The sequence below is a fragment of the Hippichthys cyanospilos genome, chromosome 10 (assembly GCF_059441005.1).
Source record: "Hippichthys cyanospilos isolate Australia breed blue-spotted pipefish chromosome 10, RoL_Hcya_1.0, whole genome shotgun sequence".
Classification (NCBI taxonomy): Eukaryota; Metazoa; Chordata; class Actinopteri; order Syngnathiformes; family Syngnathidae; genus Hippichthys; species Hippichthys cyanospilos.
The window spans coordinates 5,092,501-5,107,500 of record NC_142378.1 but is presented as its reverse complement, the minus strand read 5'-3'; the positions used below and the strand labels follow the sequence as shown (position 1 = coordinate 5,107,500).

At 41.5% G+C, this 15,000-nt stretch overlaps 1 protein-coding gene and 1 long non-coding RNA gene across 3 annotated transcripts in view; both read right to left on the bottom strand.

Annotated features, from left to right (window-relative positions):
- The window catches only part of LOC148416714 (uncharacterized), a 32,792-nt gene extending 19,818 nt beyond the window's left edge, over nucleotides 1-12,974 (bottom strand). For both annotated transcript variants that reach the window (XR_015867062.1, XR_015867063.1), the window contains exon 1: nucleotides 12,808-12,974. This is a non-coding gene — a long non-coding RNA (uncharacterized LOC148416714). The remainder of the gene's footprint in view (nucleotides 1-12,807) is intronic.
- sox14 (SRY-box transcription factor 14) lies at nucleotides 793-2,514 on the bottom strand. Its single transcript, XM_088426488.1, has one exon. The coding sequence runs from the start codon at nucleotides 2,038-2,040 to the stop codon at nucleotides 1,216-1,218; it is 825 nt and encodes a 274-aa protein (XP_088282614.1). The 5' UTR covers nucleotides 2,041-2,514; the 3' UTR covers nucleotides 793-1,215.
- Nucleotides 12,975-15,000: the final 2,026 nt, after the last annotated feature.

The following is a 15,000-nucleotide window of genomic DNA, read 5'->3' as shown; positions in this document are numbered from 1 at the left end:
ACAATGAAATCATTTCTTTTAAAAACGGCGTGACAACTCTGTTGTATTAAAAAAGAAAATCACAAACAAAACAAGCCATTAGAAAAATAAACATCAATCAATGCTTTATAAAAGCGCGTTCGTGTCAAACAAAAATGAATCCAAATCGAGCGTTTACGTCTCAGAGTTGGTAAAAGCCAGAAATCAACAAACGCATATCATAATTTGATCAAAATATGCGAACAAAACTTAAGACAAAACATGCCAAAAAAAACCAACAATCATCCTAAAAATATGAATACATAAAAACAATCAAAATGTAACCCCTTCGCCCCCAAATTTTTGGAGGCGCCCAACTTCAAGTATCCTCATTTACAAGCTGTGCGTATAGCGCCCCCCCCCCCCCCCCCCCCCCCGCCCACCTCCCCCCAGGGATAGATTGCACCTCCACTTGTGTGCAGCATATGTTCCCGCCAGATAAAGTCAACAATTTGCACGTGGAAAATGAAATTCTTAATTAGAAAAGGCGCGTGCTCGTGCGCGCGCGGTGCCGCCAACCCACTTGACACACACACACACACACGAGTGAATTCCTGCGTGTGTGTCGGCCAAATCTGTTCGTTTTAATGAGTCACCGCGCAAGTTAAAACGTGTTTGATTGTGCCGCTTTTTTTTTGTTGACTACGTAGAACTTGCAGACAAGTGCGTGCAAGATTGTATTTTTCGTGGCGCTTCTTCGGAAAGTTCCGAATTCGTAAAAAAAAAAAAAAGTTTCGTTGCCTCTAAAATACGTTCAAGAATTAAAGCATGAAATGAGACAGATTGTCTTTTTATTCTTCTCTTTGCAAAGAGGCGTCAACCTTCTGGATACATGACATTTGATTTTTTTTTTGGATAGAAAATACACATTCAAAATTAAATTAGAAAACACAGGGGGTGGAAGCAACGCTAAATGAAACAATCGATAACCCGTATGTGCCAATTTTGTGGGGTGGAGGAGGAGGGGGGGGGTGTGATCGATCAACACAAATCAGCATTGAAATGTACACAATAAATAAAGTTTAAAGGCCTCCTTATTCTTCTTTTTTTTCTTCTTCTGGCAGGCTGCCGTATAAACATTTACATTTTGTTTGTTACAATCCTGCACGCGCCGGCGGGAAACTTCCTTGCGCATGCACGTGGGAGAGAGTCCGCGTGGCTTGTTGGATTTCGTTTTGTTTGTTTGTTAGTTTGTTTTTACATGGCGGCGGAGGAGTAGGGGTCAATCCCAGCAGTCTTGCTCATACCTGGAAAGAGGATGTAGGCCACGGGCGGCTGCAAGCTGGACGCGGACCAGGCGCTGCAGTTGCACGGGACCACGTAGCCCGGGTTCGTGGGCGACGGGTGGGTGTGCGTGTGCGCGTGCGGGTGCTGCGCAGGGGGCCCGCAGCCCAGCGAGCCGAAGGCGCCGCCGCCGGCCCCGCCGCCGCCGCCGGTTCCGCCCGGGTAGCCCTGCAGCGACGAGTAGGGCACGCCGGCGGCGGCGGCGGCGGCCAGCGCGTGCGGCACGTCGGCCATCTTGTGGCCGAAGCCGCCCCCCGCCCCCACCGCCGCCGCCGCGTCCAGGAAGGACGAGTAGGGCGAGGCTGAGGTCGGCGGGAGGAAGGCGCGCGCCGCCGCCGCCGCCGCGGCCGCGGCCGCCGCGGCCGCAGCCGCCGCCTTGTCCGTGTGGCCCAGGAGCGCGTCGGAGGGCAGCGGCAGGCCCTTCAGCTGATCCGAGTCGGCCAAGTAGGGCAGCGGGAAGACGTAGCGGTCCTTCTTCAGCAGGTTCTTGGGCTTGCGCCGCGGCCGGTACTTGTAGTCCGGGTGCTCCTTCATGTGCTGCGCGCGCAGCCGCTTGGCCTCGTCGATGTACGGCCGCTTCTCGGCCTCGGACAGCAGCTTCCACTCTGCGCCCAGGCGCTTGCTGATCTCCGAGTTGTGCATCTTGGGGTTCTCCTGGGCCATCTTCCGCCGCTGGCCCCGCGACCACACCATGAAGGCGTTCATGGGCCGCTTGATGTGGTCCGCCGGCTTGGACATAGCGCCGGGAGCCCGATGAGGGGGAGGAAAAAAAAAAAAAAAAAAGTTGCTAGCCGGAGTTCAGCTGCTGCCGCGAAGACGCCGGCTGGATGCGGGCATGCCACGCGCCTCGACAAAAAGTGCAAAAAAAGCCGACGCAAATCCAAAAAGTCCGCCGCTGCATGCGAAGAAGAAAATCCAGCACGAAGAAAGGAAGAATGAAAAAGAAAAAAGGTGCGCGCGTGCGATCAAATCTTTCTCTCCTCCGCTCCTGCGTCGCCGTCTTTTTTCTTTCTTCTTCTTTTTTTTTTTTTCCCCCTTGTTGTTGTTGCGGTCTAGTTCGCAGCTTGGCTCGCGCGTCTTTCGTGCAGGAGCCGCGCGCAGCACCTGGCACAAGCTCGCCTCGCCTCGCAAATGAGCTCGCGCAGAGCCCGGAGCGGCCCGCTTCAAAGGCGCGGCTGGCGCGGCGCTCTCGCACGCCACGTGACGTCACGTCACCGGCCGCCGACAGGTGCGGTGCTACGCGCCAGGGAGGGCGGAGACACCTGCCCGCGCCCGCCAATCGCAGGCGGGCGCCTGGCGTCTTACGTCATTCCCGAACGGTGACCATTCGGCCAACATTTGAGTGAAGGATATCTTTTAAAATGGCGGCGATCCGGCTCATCTCCCAAACAATAAACCGGTATTAAAAGTGGAATGATTATGCGCAAACTGGCAACAAATGACAGCAAAAATAATCTATGGAAATGCGACTGAAACTTCCCCGAATTGAAAAAAAATCTCCACAAATTTGTGTTAAAAAAAATCAAGGATTTCGCCCCCACTAAAATGATAAATATCTGCTAAAATGTACACAATAAAATGGCATCAACACAAAAAATAAGGTGTTCCCAAAAATGGCTACAGAAGTCCACAGAAATGAGACACTTCAAGATAGCACTAAAATACTTTCAAAAATGTAAGACAAATAAATATTGCCTGAAAGACAACTGTGAAAAATCAAAGAAAATATTTTATCGGTAAAGAAAAAAACGATCTTCGTAAATTTTGAATAATTTTCCTCCCCAAAAACCGATGGCCAAAACATGAGACTAAATCATCGCCAAATTTGAATATTTCCCCACAAATTTGTAAAAAATTCTGAGAAAACATACTTCAGATTATATTTCTAAGGATATATCTATATCCATCTATATTTTTTAAAAAATATAACAATTAACAGTCACACAAAAATGTGCTAAAAGTACTGAATCGTAAAACTACCGCATAATTAAATCACCCAAAAGAATTATAAGAGAAAAAAATGACACCGAGAAGACAAATCAATTGTACAATAATCACACACGCACAAATTTATTAAAATATAAGACCTAACTGGATATTTTGATCATCTATATATTCATATTAAATTAGATTCAATTAATTTAATTGATATATGTATATATATATATATATATATATATATATATATATATATATATATATATATATATATATATATATATATATATATATATATATATATATATATATATATATATATATATATATACACACACACACACACACCCAAAAAGTAATCCTAAAAAAGTTGAAGGCCAACTCACGCATTATGAGCTGCCCAACTAACATCAAATTCTTCTCAACATACACAAAACAAAACATGCGACAGCTTGGTTACCATCACAAAAGCATGTCAAATGTCAAAGCCGTCATTAGAATAATTTCTCTTGATTGTATGTCGACTTAACCTTTCTTTTTTAATGAGTACATCGTGTGCCTCGATGACATGTCATTAAACGCCTCTTTGAAGTCGACTTTGCCAAACCGACTACACACTCCATAGCGCAAGGGCGACAATTAGCGGCACGCCCCGAACAATGACTCACAAGCATCTTTACGGGTTCCGTCGGCAACGCGCACACACTCGATCAAATAAAAGCGCGCGCCGTCGAAATTAAATAACCGAAAAGTACATAACTTCGGGACGGTGACGTCATCTTGCTCAAGCAGTCGCTCGCTCGTTTTCCTCACTGCGCATGCGTCACCGCGCGTCAAGAAGTAGAGCAAGAGCACTCGCTGGGACAAGAATAAAAAAAAAAAAAAGTGAGTGTGTCTGTGTGTGTGTGTGGGGGGGGCAAGCGGGCAGCGAGCAGAAGGTGACTTGCTCAGGAGCACCGGAGGCTCGCTGCGTGCCGTCATCAGCGCACCAGGTAAAATCATCACAAAAATTGATGATCTATTTTTGCATGTGCATGTCTTTGCATATTGATGTGGAAAAACACGGCGCGAGTTGAAACGTTTTCATTTTGTTATTAACGCATGAAGACAAATTGGTCGGTCGCTGTGTTATTATTTTATTCTTATTCTTCTTATTATTGTTACTATTATTACGGGGTCATTTGGTGGCTCACGATTGCTTGTGTTATCACAGTTTGATGGTGATTTTGAAATTGTATAAAGGCAAATATATAATGATTTTGTTTACGAAGAAATTAATTCAAAAATATAATTATAATAATACCATAATCGTACAAATTATGAGGGTCATTGGAAATAGGTTTTTGTCCTCATACCTGGAGGGACGATCAAGGGTCAGTTCAAAAATTAATTTGTAAACAAATAAATGCATGGAAAGAAATACATAAAAAAACAATAATAACAGTAGAATTCTAAAGATGATTTGCAAGAAGACTTCTTCTTGTATTTTACATGTATATTTCGCCATTTTTAATCACATTTAGAATACCCGAGTTGTATTTATTCGTAAAAAGGTCAATTTAATTGTATCTATTAAACATAGAATTGTTTCATTATAATGCCGTGCATTTTTTGCTTTAAATATATTATATTATGCATGCCCTTGTGTTTTTACTGAACTCAGACTATTACGATTACATTCGTCTTGCTTTACTCAAAAAACAAAAAAGTTCATTTTTTTTTAAAATGCACACACAACACTACGTTAGTTCTTTTTTCTATCTATCTATCTATCTATCTATCTATCTATCTATCTATCTATCGATCTATCTATCTATCTATCTATCTATCTATCTATCTATCTATCTATCTATCTATCTATCTATCTATCTATCTATCTATCTATCTATCTATCTATCTATCTATCTATCTATCTATCTATCTATCTATCTATCTATCTATCTAGTTAGCTAGTTAGCTAGCTAGCTAGCTATCAGCCATGAAAACAGATGCGTAAGTAAAACGTGCGCGCGCACGCGTGTAGGTTACGCGCTTGCACGTGACATGTCAACTTTTTCCCCCCTCTCTCTCGCGTAACTGTCCGTGGTGCTGAAGCTCTTCATTTTCGCGAGGAGAGCTCCGACTTGAAGCCCCGCCCCCTTCGCTCCCATCCAATCACAAAACTATCGCCTGCTTCTAACGTTCGCCGCCCTCTCAGCGCCTCACTCCAATCATATCGCCTTTCTCTGGAAGTAAGATACTAATACTGAAACTTTTACTGTATATGTGTGTGTAAGTCATATACAATGTGTAAGTAATATATAAATAAAAGCAGAACACCCACACATACAGTAAAAGTTGCAGTGTGAGCATATTACTTCCTTTCATAGTTCATATATATATATATATATATATATATATATATATATATATATATATATATATATATATATATATATATATATATATATATATATATATATAGGTAAAATTCAATTGAGATAAAAATTGTACATCTTAATAAAAAAGAAAAGTTGCATCTTTTTGAAGAAGTATAAATAGACATGTGATATGCAGGGGCGGAGCTAGAGGGTGGCCACTCCTTGTTACTGTGGCCAATCCCATACCAAGAGGAACTACATATTTACATATTAACAAGGGGTGGCTCCGAAAAAAAAAAAAAAAATACTGAAGCAGTTGCATTCAAACTCACGACAAATGGAAATGGGAATCTACAGTGCTTCTGATTAACCTCAGATGGCTCGGCTGTTCTAGTAGGCTTTTCCTGCTTTATATGTGTTGTTGTTTTTTGTTTTTTGTTTTTTTTTTAACAAGAAGCCTGACACACTTTAACACACACACACACACACATAGGTCTCATATATATATATATATATATATATATATATATATATATATTACGATTATATATACGATTGGGAGGGGCTATATGAAGAACCGAGATCATGTAGTTGCATAAGTGTGCACGCCCTCATAATTGGGATGCCTGGACAAAAAAACGTACACACCAGCCGGCCACCATCTAAAAGTGCCTCCGATTAACCTCAGATCACTCTCGGGTGTTTTAGTAGGCTTTTCCTCTCATATACGTATACAGTATATGCGTATTAAAAAATGTCAGTCTTTGTCGGGGGAGCGAGGGATGAGCGGAGGCAAAGGTGATAAGAGAAGAACACCGAAGGTCCGCGCGGCCCACATTCTCCTCTACAATTAGGATTAAAGGGGCCCGGCGGAGATTAGGGCTGATAAAGCGTCACAAAAGCCAAGACGATATGACTCGCCGCTGACCTTCATTAACAGAGAGAAATTCATTGGAGAAAAAAAACGAGAAAAGAAGAAGCAGCCGTGTCTGGCTGGCAGCGTTTAACGCTTACGATTGGGAGTCGCTTTTCACGTCGCGGATATTTTGTCATCGTTACACAATAGAAAATGAGACAAATATCCCGTTTATAACTTTTTTCTTTGCATGGTCTAGAACGTCAAATGAAAGATGGGAGCTATTATTTCATTGGACAATGCGCAATGGCGGCCTTTGCTCGGATTGAATGGCGCTGATTTATTAGTGCGTCGTTTTTGACCTCGGCGAGTGATATCGCCGCAAGGTGACTTATTGTTTGGAACAATAATAGGGGAAGCTCGTTGTTAATTCAAGGAAATGTTCTTTTTGAGATTCGTTAATCACGCTAAAACTAGTTGAAGTCAGCATGTTACCTTGCTAACAAGCTACAGCGGCAAATTTTGGACAACGAAAAGGACTCATAAAATGTCTCGAAAGAATCTATACCCAAAAAGACGCAGAAAGTCAGCCATGTTGGTTGGAAGTGGCCATTTTCCATTCGTTGCGGACATTCAATGAGTCTTTTAAAGTAGACGGCTTTTAAAATTCTGCCCCTGCAGGCGGTTTCGCGTAGCAACATGGAATATGGCGGACAGGTCCATTATGAATAGACTCACAAAAAAAGTCTCCAAAATTTATGCCTGAAAAAAACTGAGAAAGTCGGCCATGTTGGTGGCTATTTTATGATCATTTTTGCGAGTCCTTTTGCGATTTTTATGAGAAAATTCAGCCCCTGCAGGCAATTTCACACAGAAACAAGAAATTTGGTAGACATGTCCATCATGAATAGACGCACAAAAAAGTCTCAAGAAACTATGCCTGAAAAGACTCAGGAAGTCGGCCATGTTTGTTTAAATTGGCAATGTTATGGTCATTTTTGCCATTTCCCCAAAATTTTGTGATTTTTGTTAGAAAATTCAGCCCCCGCTGGATGAAATTTGGTATGTCTGCCATGAATAGACTTACAAAAAAGTCTTAGAGTCCTCTGCCGGAAAAGACACAGGAAGTCGGCCATGTTGATTAGAAATTTTGGCCAAGTTGCGACCTTTTTCAAGAAAATTCGGCCCATGCACAGCTAGATGAAATTCGGTAGGGACGCCTATCACAAACAGACTCACAAAAAGGTCTCAAGGAGCTATACCTAAAAAGACACGGCAAGTCGGCCATGTTGGATTGAAGCCGCCATCATTTCCTCGCTTCTCTCAAATGAACTTTTCCTGGACATCTTATCCGACCGCTGCCGTCGTATTCGTGACGGACGTGTGAAAAACGGCACTTTTTTCGCGGCAGAATACGGGCAGAGCACGGCAACTAAAGCCAAAAGAAGCCAAACTCATGGCGAAGACAACTTTGCCATGGAGCCCAAAGAGGAACTTTCCAGCTGAATGAGATGAATAATGTCCATCTTCGCATGGTTATGACGCATGCGCATCCTCCATTACTGTTTATTCACGCAGTTGAAAGGAGGAAATGAAGCCCCAGTCAGAAAAGTGGAGGGGTGGACTGAGATGGAAAGTCTCCATTGTAGGATGTCAAACAATGGGATTTTTCTCTATATATAATAACACACACACACACACACACCGGGGGCCACCAACTCTCATTTCAGAGAGCGTGCGTGCGCGAGAGCGGAAATAGGCCGGGCAACAATTAATTTGCGAGTGAATCGAGGCAGGCTCTATTACCCCTCTCTCAGCTTCTATTGCTCTAATGGAAAATCTATTTGGCTTGCCTTTTGTGTCCAATATAATTTAATGCCCCCTTTTATTAATGGCCTGAAATAATTACGGCGGGGGGCCCTTTTGTGATTCTCGAGTATGTTTCATTTAATTGTGTAATAAATGTCTAATCGGCCCCGCCATCTGAAGCCATTATGGGCGCTAAAATTAACAATTACGCCACAAATGTCTCGCTGAATGCGTTGGGGGGGGGCGTATAGAAATGGCTGCTGATAACAAGACACATATAAATCATTCATGAGAATTTTCTCACACATAGATAGCGGGTAGAAAAAGTGCGGGGAAAAAGAAGAGAAGAAAGAGTCCATTCAGAGAGGAGGAGGGATCCCGCTCGCCCTTATTTTTTTTTCCGCGGGACTTTTGAGTGATCGCTTTGAGCGCAAACACCTGGAGGACCTCCGCCAAGGCTCCCGATTCGCCTCCGAGCCGCGTGGCGCCCGACCCCGGGCAATTAAAGAGGCGTCGCGCTCGCTCGGCCTGCGGGAATTGTTTTCTTTGGTGCGGTGGGGGGCGGGGGGGGGGGGGCTTCGTCATCCCCGCCCCCCTCCCGCTCCGTCGGGCTAATGCGCCATCATTGGTCGCGGCGAATCTGTTCCATATCAAAGTTTTTCTGATGGAGCCGCCGAGAATAATAAGGAAGGGGGGGTTCCCAAGATAATACGTATTACATGTTGGGGAAAATGTTGCAAAGGGAAAATAAAGGCAAATGTTGGTGGAAGATATGCTGATAATAAAGTCATAAATTCGTATACAAGTGTATGAATGTTCCAGAGAGATTTTGCAAATTTTTCAACAAAAACTATACTTAAAAAAAAGATGTTTTGCATGAGATTTTAATCAAACATACAACATCCCCTGAAAAAAATGGGAGGGGGAGATTGTTAAAGAAAAACTTGCATATTCCTGAGAAAATATTATTCGTTGTTATATTTTCATCGTTTAAAAAGTTCGTCATTTTCTAGAAAAATGTTTACTTTAAACTTAGCAAATTTCATTTTTCAAGTTATATACCTTCAATTTGTTTTCTTAAAAGTACATGACTTTTTAATTATATTAAATATTTTTTACAAAGAATAGTCAATTTATTTGGAAACCTATTGGTTCATTTTAGTCATTTATAAGATCAAAATATTTTCTACAAACTTAGCATCTTCTTCCTCAAGGGTTTAGAAGAGAAACAAATAAATGAGAAAATGACTTTTCAGAAAAAAAAGCTATGCAGTTTTCAAAATGAAAACCATATGCGTGTTTTAGAAAAAAAATTGATTTTTTTTAAGAACTTTATTTTTTTAGAAAAGGTTTTATTTTTCAGTCACTTTTTTTTTCAAAAGAATGTGAGACAAAATTTATACATTTCAAAGCAAAAAAAATATTCAAAAACAAACAACAGTATTTTTTTGGAATAATTATTTTTTTCACTGGATTTTTCTAAACGATAAATAAAAAAATTTATACATTTCAGTTTCCATTTTTCTCAAAAATACACAGCATTTTTCCTCAAAGGTTTAGAACAGAATAGATAAATGAGATTAAGATTTTTGGGAATTAAAAATGTGTGCACTTTTCAAAGTTTTTTTTTTTTTTTACATTTAATATGAAATTTTTTGAAATTTTTTGAAAATTTTTTGAAGTAATTTTTCTCAGTCAATTGCATGTATGAGTTCATAATTTTTTTAAGTCTGATATTTTTCTCAAAAGCACGAGAGAAAAGTTCTTCATTATAAGTGAAAAATATATATAAATTAAAAAAAAAAAGACAAATCCAGGAAAAGTGGAACAGATGATTTTTTTGATAGATTTTTTTTTTCTTTTCTGTATACTATGCGACATTTCTATCAAATAAGTTCCCAGATGCTGTTCGGAAGTGTAAACAAAGGCTGGATGCGATTTCACGCCGGCAAGAATAGCAGCCGAAGAATTGATGACGGCTTCTTTCAGGAGGACGGCGGTGAAATTGGCCGTGAAATGCGGCGCGTGGAATTGAATTTGTCGGAAGCGCACGGCGGAAAGAAATGTGCCAGGTGGCGCTGACAAAGACACTTTTGTCCTGTGCTACTTGCGGGAAAAAAAGCACGCCGTAATTTTACCTATTACGCATTGTTCCCATTCAATTAGACACGTTTCGAAACATTTGAGCGGCTGTCAATAGAGGGCGCTATGGCGGAGTTTGGGACTTTTTCCCATAATGCCTTGGACTTAGATGGGCAAGTGGTTGAACATTTTTTTGGCATTTGGCCGACGTTAGTTTCTAGGTTAGAAAATGAAGTAAGCAAACATTGTTGATAAGTCTATTTTGCATTTTTTTCCCCATAATGCCGACATGTATGAGCATGTTCAAACAAACACCCTGTGGCATTATTGTACATTCAAACATATTTTAAAACATATTGATGTATTTGTAAGGTAAGTGCGAAAAATCTGGAACTTTTTCCCATAATGCCATGGAGGATTGACGTAAATGGGCGAGTTGGTGAATTTTTTAAGCATGTCTATTTGGTAATTTTTGGTATTTTTTGGCTTACATTACACTAATACGTTGAAAAATTAAATAAGTAAACGTTGTTCTTTAGTCCTTTTATTCTGTCTATTTGGTAAGTATATTTTCAATATTTTTTTTCCATAATACGGTACGTGCATGTGCTTGTTACTGGAAACAAATAAGATGTTTTTATCTCGCAGGTACACACAAATTTACATTCAAACATATTGAAAACATGCTGATGTGGACTAAATGCTAAAAACTTTTTCCTATAGTAACGCCGTAGGGTATTGACCTCGATGGACAAGTTGTCTTCTTTTTTTGCTTTAAATTACACTGATACATTCAAAAATTAAGTGCATAAATAAAGTTGATTAGTCATTTTTATTACGACTATTCCGCCTTTTTTCCACAATGCCACAGTGTATGTGCATATATCCTGTGGCATCATGGGAAAAATGCAGTATTTTTTTTTTTTTGAAAATTAAGTGTGTAAACGTAGTCTTTTCTATTCATCTTTTTTTCCACAATGCCGCAGTGTATGTGCATATATCCTGTGGCATTATGGGAAAAATGCATTTTTTTTTCCCTACGTGTACATTCGAACGTATTTGCAAATACGTCTGAACGTGTTTTGCGGTGAAAAATTTTGGGGGCCGCATTAGCAAATCCGCGCTTCGTTAGCATACCGCGCTAGCCTAATGTGCTTCGACTTTTCGCATTGAAGCGTCTGCGGTCTTTCCACACAGCAATGAGCGTGCGCACGATAAGGGCACTGGGGTATCTTTCTGACATTTAGTCACACGGCGTTGCTCTTTGTCTTGCAGGAGAGCAAAAGGCTATAATTGGAGCCATCATCTGCGGCTGAGAGGCTAAATGAGGGATCCCTCGACTCCAGGATTACCCTTTTTTTTTTTTTTACTGGGAAGACGTAGCCCCCGTGCTAAGCCCCCGCCAGCGACACGCACTCCTCCAGCGCGGGCCCTCTTTCACGTCCAAATGTGTCCTGTCAGGGAGGCTTAGCGCAAATCTACATAATCCCCTTTCATCGCAATTAAAGATAGCAGTGAACAATAAAATTGCTTGCTCTCTGGTTTGTTTCGTGCGGCTTTGAGGCGGCCAAAGGTGACACGCGGCTGACAATATACCCAACTTTTACAAACACACATGACAAATGGGAGCCAACGAGAGGATCGGAGCAAACGCGCACAAACTGGTTAAAACGATTCCAAAAGAATAGCAAAAGTTCAGAATTTGCTGATTCTAATGTCCGTCCATATGAATATTGTACTGACGACTAGCTAGTCAGCGGGTTAAAAAAATAATCACTGTTCTATCTAGTTGCTATTATCAATAAAAACAAACTATACATGTTTAACAAAATGTAAGCTAACTACTGATTCGTCAGCAGCTAAAAAAACATTTTTTTTTTAAACAGATTTCCTCTTAAAAAAACTATAAATGTTTAACTAAATGTTAGCTAACCACTAGCCAATCAGTAGGAAAAAAAAACATTGTTATAAACAAACTAAATGTTTAAATGTTAGCTAATTAGTAGCTAGCCAAGAGGTAAAAGAAATATTCTACCTTTGCTAATAGATTTCATCTGTAAAACAAACTATAAATATTTAACCAAACGTTAGCTAATAGCCAATCAGTTGGGGGGGGGGGGGGGGGGGGGGCTATTATGGGGGGTTACTATGTTCTATCTAGGTGCTATTAGCCATAGACTTCATCTTAAAAACCAACTATGAATGTTTAAATATTAGGTAACTACTAGCTAGTCAGCGGGTAAAAGAAAAAACACACCATCTCTTATTGCTTTTGTCAGTGTCTTAAAATCAAACTGTAAATGCCGAACAAAATGTTAGCTGACTGTAAGCTAGTCAGCAGGCAGCGAGCATGCAGTTAACAGATAGCTTGTTTGCTAACTGAACATTTACTGAACAGTTTTTAATCTTCATTTGATTTCATACATGACAGTAACCAAGTAATATTTTTGAATCACTTACCTGGCAAAATGGCGGCTCTGTGATGACTTCCTGCTAGCTAACCAGCAGCGACGTTTTGTGGACTGAATCGATGAAGACCGGGATGACTGATTCCAACAATCGGTGATGAGAAATACCGATCTGACAACCAAGCTATTTTCCCACCAAAGGCTGGCGTTCCCATACTGAACATTTCTGAAAAGAGAAACCATTTAAGTTACGTTAGCCCAGCTAATTAGGCTATCGTAAGACATTGCTATTGCAATACATTTTTTTTTTATTCTCGTTCGATGACGATTGTTGTCATGATTTTAAGAAAGCCAAAGCAAAAGCAAGATGCTAGGTAAACTGAGGTCTGGTAAAGTCCATCGTGGGTGCCTATTAAAAAAAAGAATCGTTTGCGGATTCCCCACGGGCCGCCGCTGCCAGTTAACCGAGGCCAGCGATGACCTCTGACCTTGATAAAAGGGACGCCGACGTCTCTCCAGCTTCGCGTTGGCGATAGCGCGTTAGCTTAGCATCTAATTATTGTTTAATAAGCTCCCCCCGGCTTGTTTGTCAACAACGCGTCTTTTCTAATCTGGCCGGCGCCTGCAGGGCGGCGATAGCATCTTAAGCCTCTTGTTCCGGCAACCTCGCCCGGCCCGGCCCGCCGCGGCCTCGCCAGCCACTACGCCGGCCACTCGCTCATTTACAAGCGGGAGATAAAGGCGCCGGCCGCCGTCCTTTTTAATCGGCTTGCCGCAACGCAACGCAACAAGAGCGCGGGGCGCGGCCTTTGAACGCAACCCGCGGCCGTTGCTTGAACGTTCCCCACGGGGATTTGAACGCTCCATCACCTGTCACTCACAAGCAAAATGATGAGCAGACACTTGAAGGCGTCTTGGGGGAAACTTGCCCTTTGTTTACTTTCCAGAGTCATTACAAATCAATAGGAGAACGATAATCAATATTTTTAGGGATGTTCGATACCACAAATTTTGAGACAAATGGAAATTAAAGTACTCATCTTTTAGATAGTCACCAATACCAAGTATAGATACCACTGGGTATTTTCAAATATAACATTTCCCAATAGTAGATGACTATTTTTAGGAATGTTTGATACCATTTATTTTCTGACCAATACCAGTACATGGACTCAACTTTTAAGTAGTCATCGATACTAAGCAAAGATACCAGTGGTACGTTTCTAAAAGGAACAGCAACAAAAAACATTTGCCTCCAACCTTTTCAATCTTAGCTAAGTCATTGTAAGGAAGCATAGGCAAGAGCAGCATAGCCCGTAGCACCGTTAGCCTAGCATATGGACTAGGCCTCGTGTTAGTAGCATAATGTTAACATCTGTGATTTTTGTTGATTCTATAAAAACATCTCTTAATCTTGGAGCAGACATTGTTTTTGGCGAATTGAATAGTGTTAAGGCCTCACATTAAGAGCACAATTACTTTAGCTTTTAGCTTTAGCCTGAACCAGCGTTCACCCAAATTGACTTTGAAAAGGAACAGTGGCTAAAAACATCTCATCTTTTTTCAAGGTTAGCTAAACTAAACCAGTGTTCGTTGTAGGGAAGTATAGGCTAGCGCATGGCACTAGCCCCATGAGTTTAGCATACAGCTTCGGCCTCCTGTTAGTCGCATAATGTTAGCGTCTGGAGATTTTTGTGATTCTACAAGAATTGTAGGCAACCTTGGAGCAGACCTAAGTTGTTTTTGACAAATTGAATAGCGTTATGGCCTCACATTATTAGCAAAATGGGAAATATTTCAGCTTTTAGCTTCGCCTTGAACCGGCATTCATTGGAGTTGACTTTGAAAAGGACTTGGCTATAGGCGCTAGCATCTGTTAGCATCTGTTTATTTTTGTGAGTCCACAAGAATATAGCAAAACCTGGAGCAGATCGAAGTTGTTTTTTGACAGATTAAACGTCGTCAAGGCCTGGCATTATTAGTATTTTAGCTTTTAGCTTTAGCCTGCGTCCAAGCTAAGATATACGGAACAGGACGGATGTGTTGCTCTTGACTTTGAGGTTGTTATTTATTTTGAAAACAAATAGGTGTAGCGTTTGTTCTCCTGTGTGGTCGCGGCGCAGGAGGGCGGGACAAGCCAATGATGTATCGCGCTGGCCGAGACAGATTGTGGCGGCGCCCCACCGCAGATTAGTCACATGTGGCCTCTGAAGGAGGCTGCAAATTGCGGCCTCTCTTTAACACT

What these genes read in the sequence shown, in the direction of transcription:
- sox14 (XM_088426488.1), bottom strand. Translation starts at nt 2,040, where the DNA reads ATGTCCAAGCCGGCGGACCACATCAAGCGGCCCATGAACGCCTTCATG.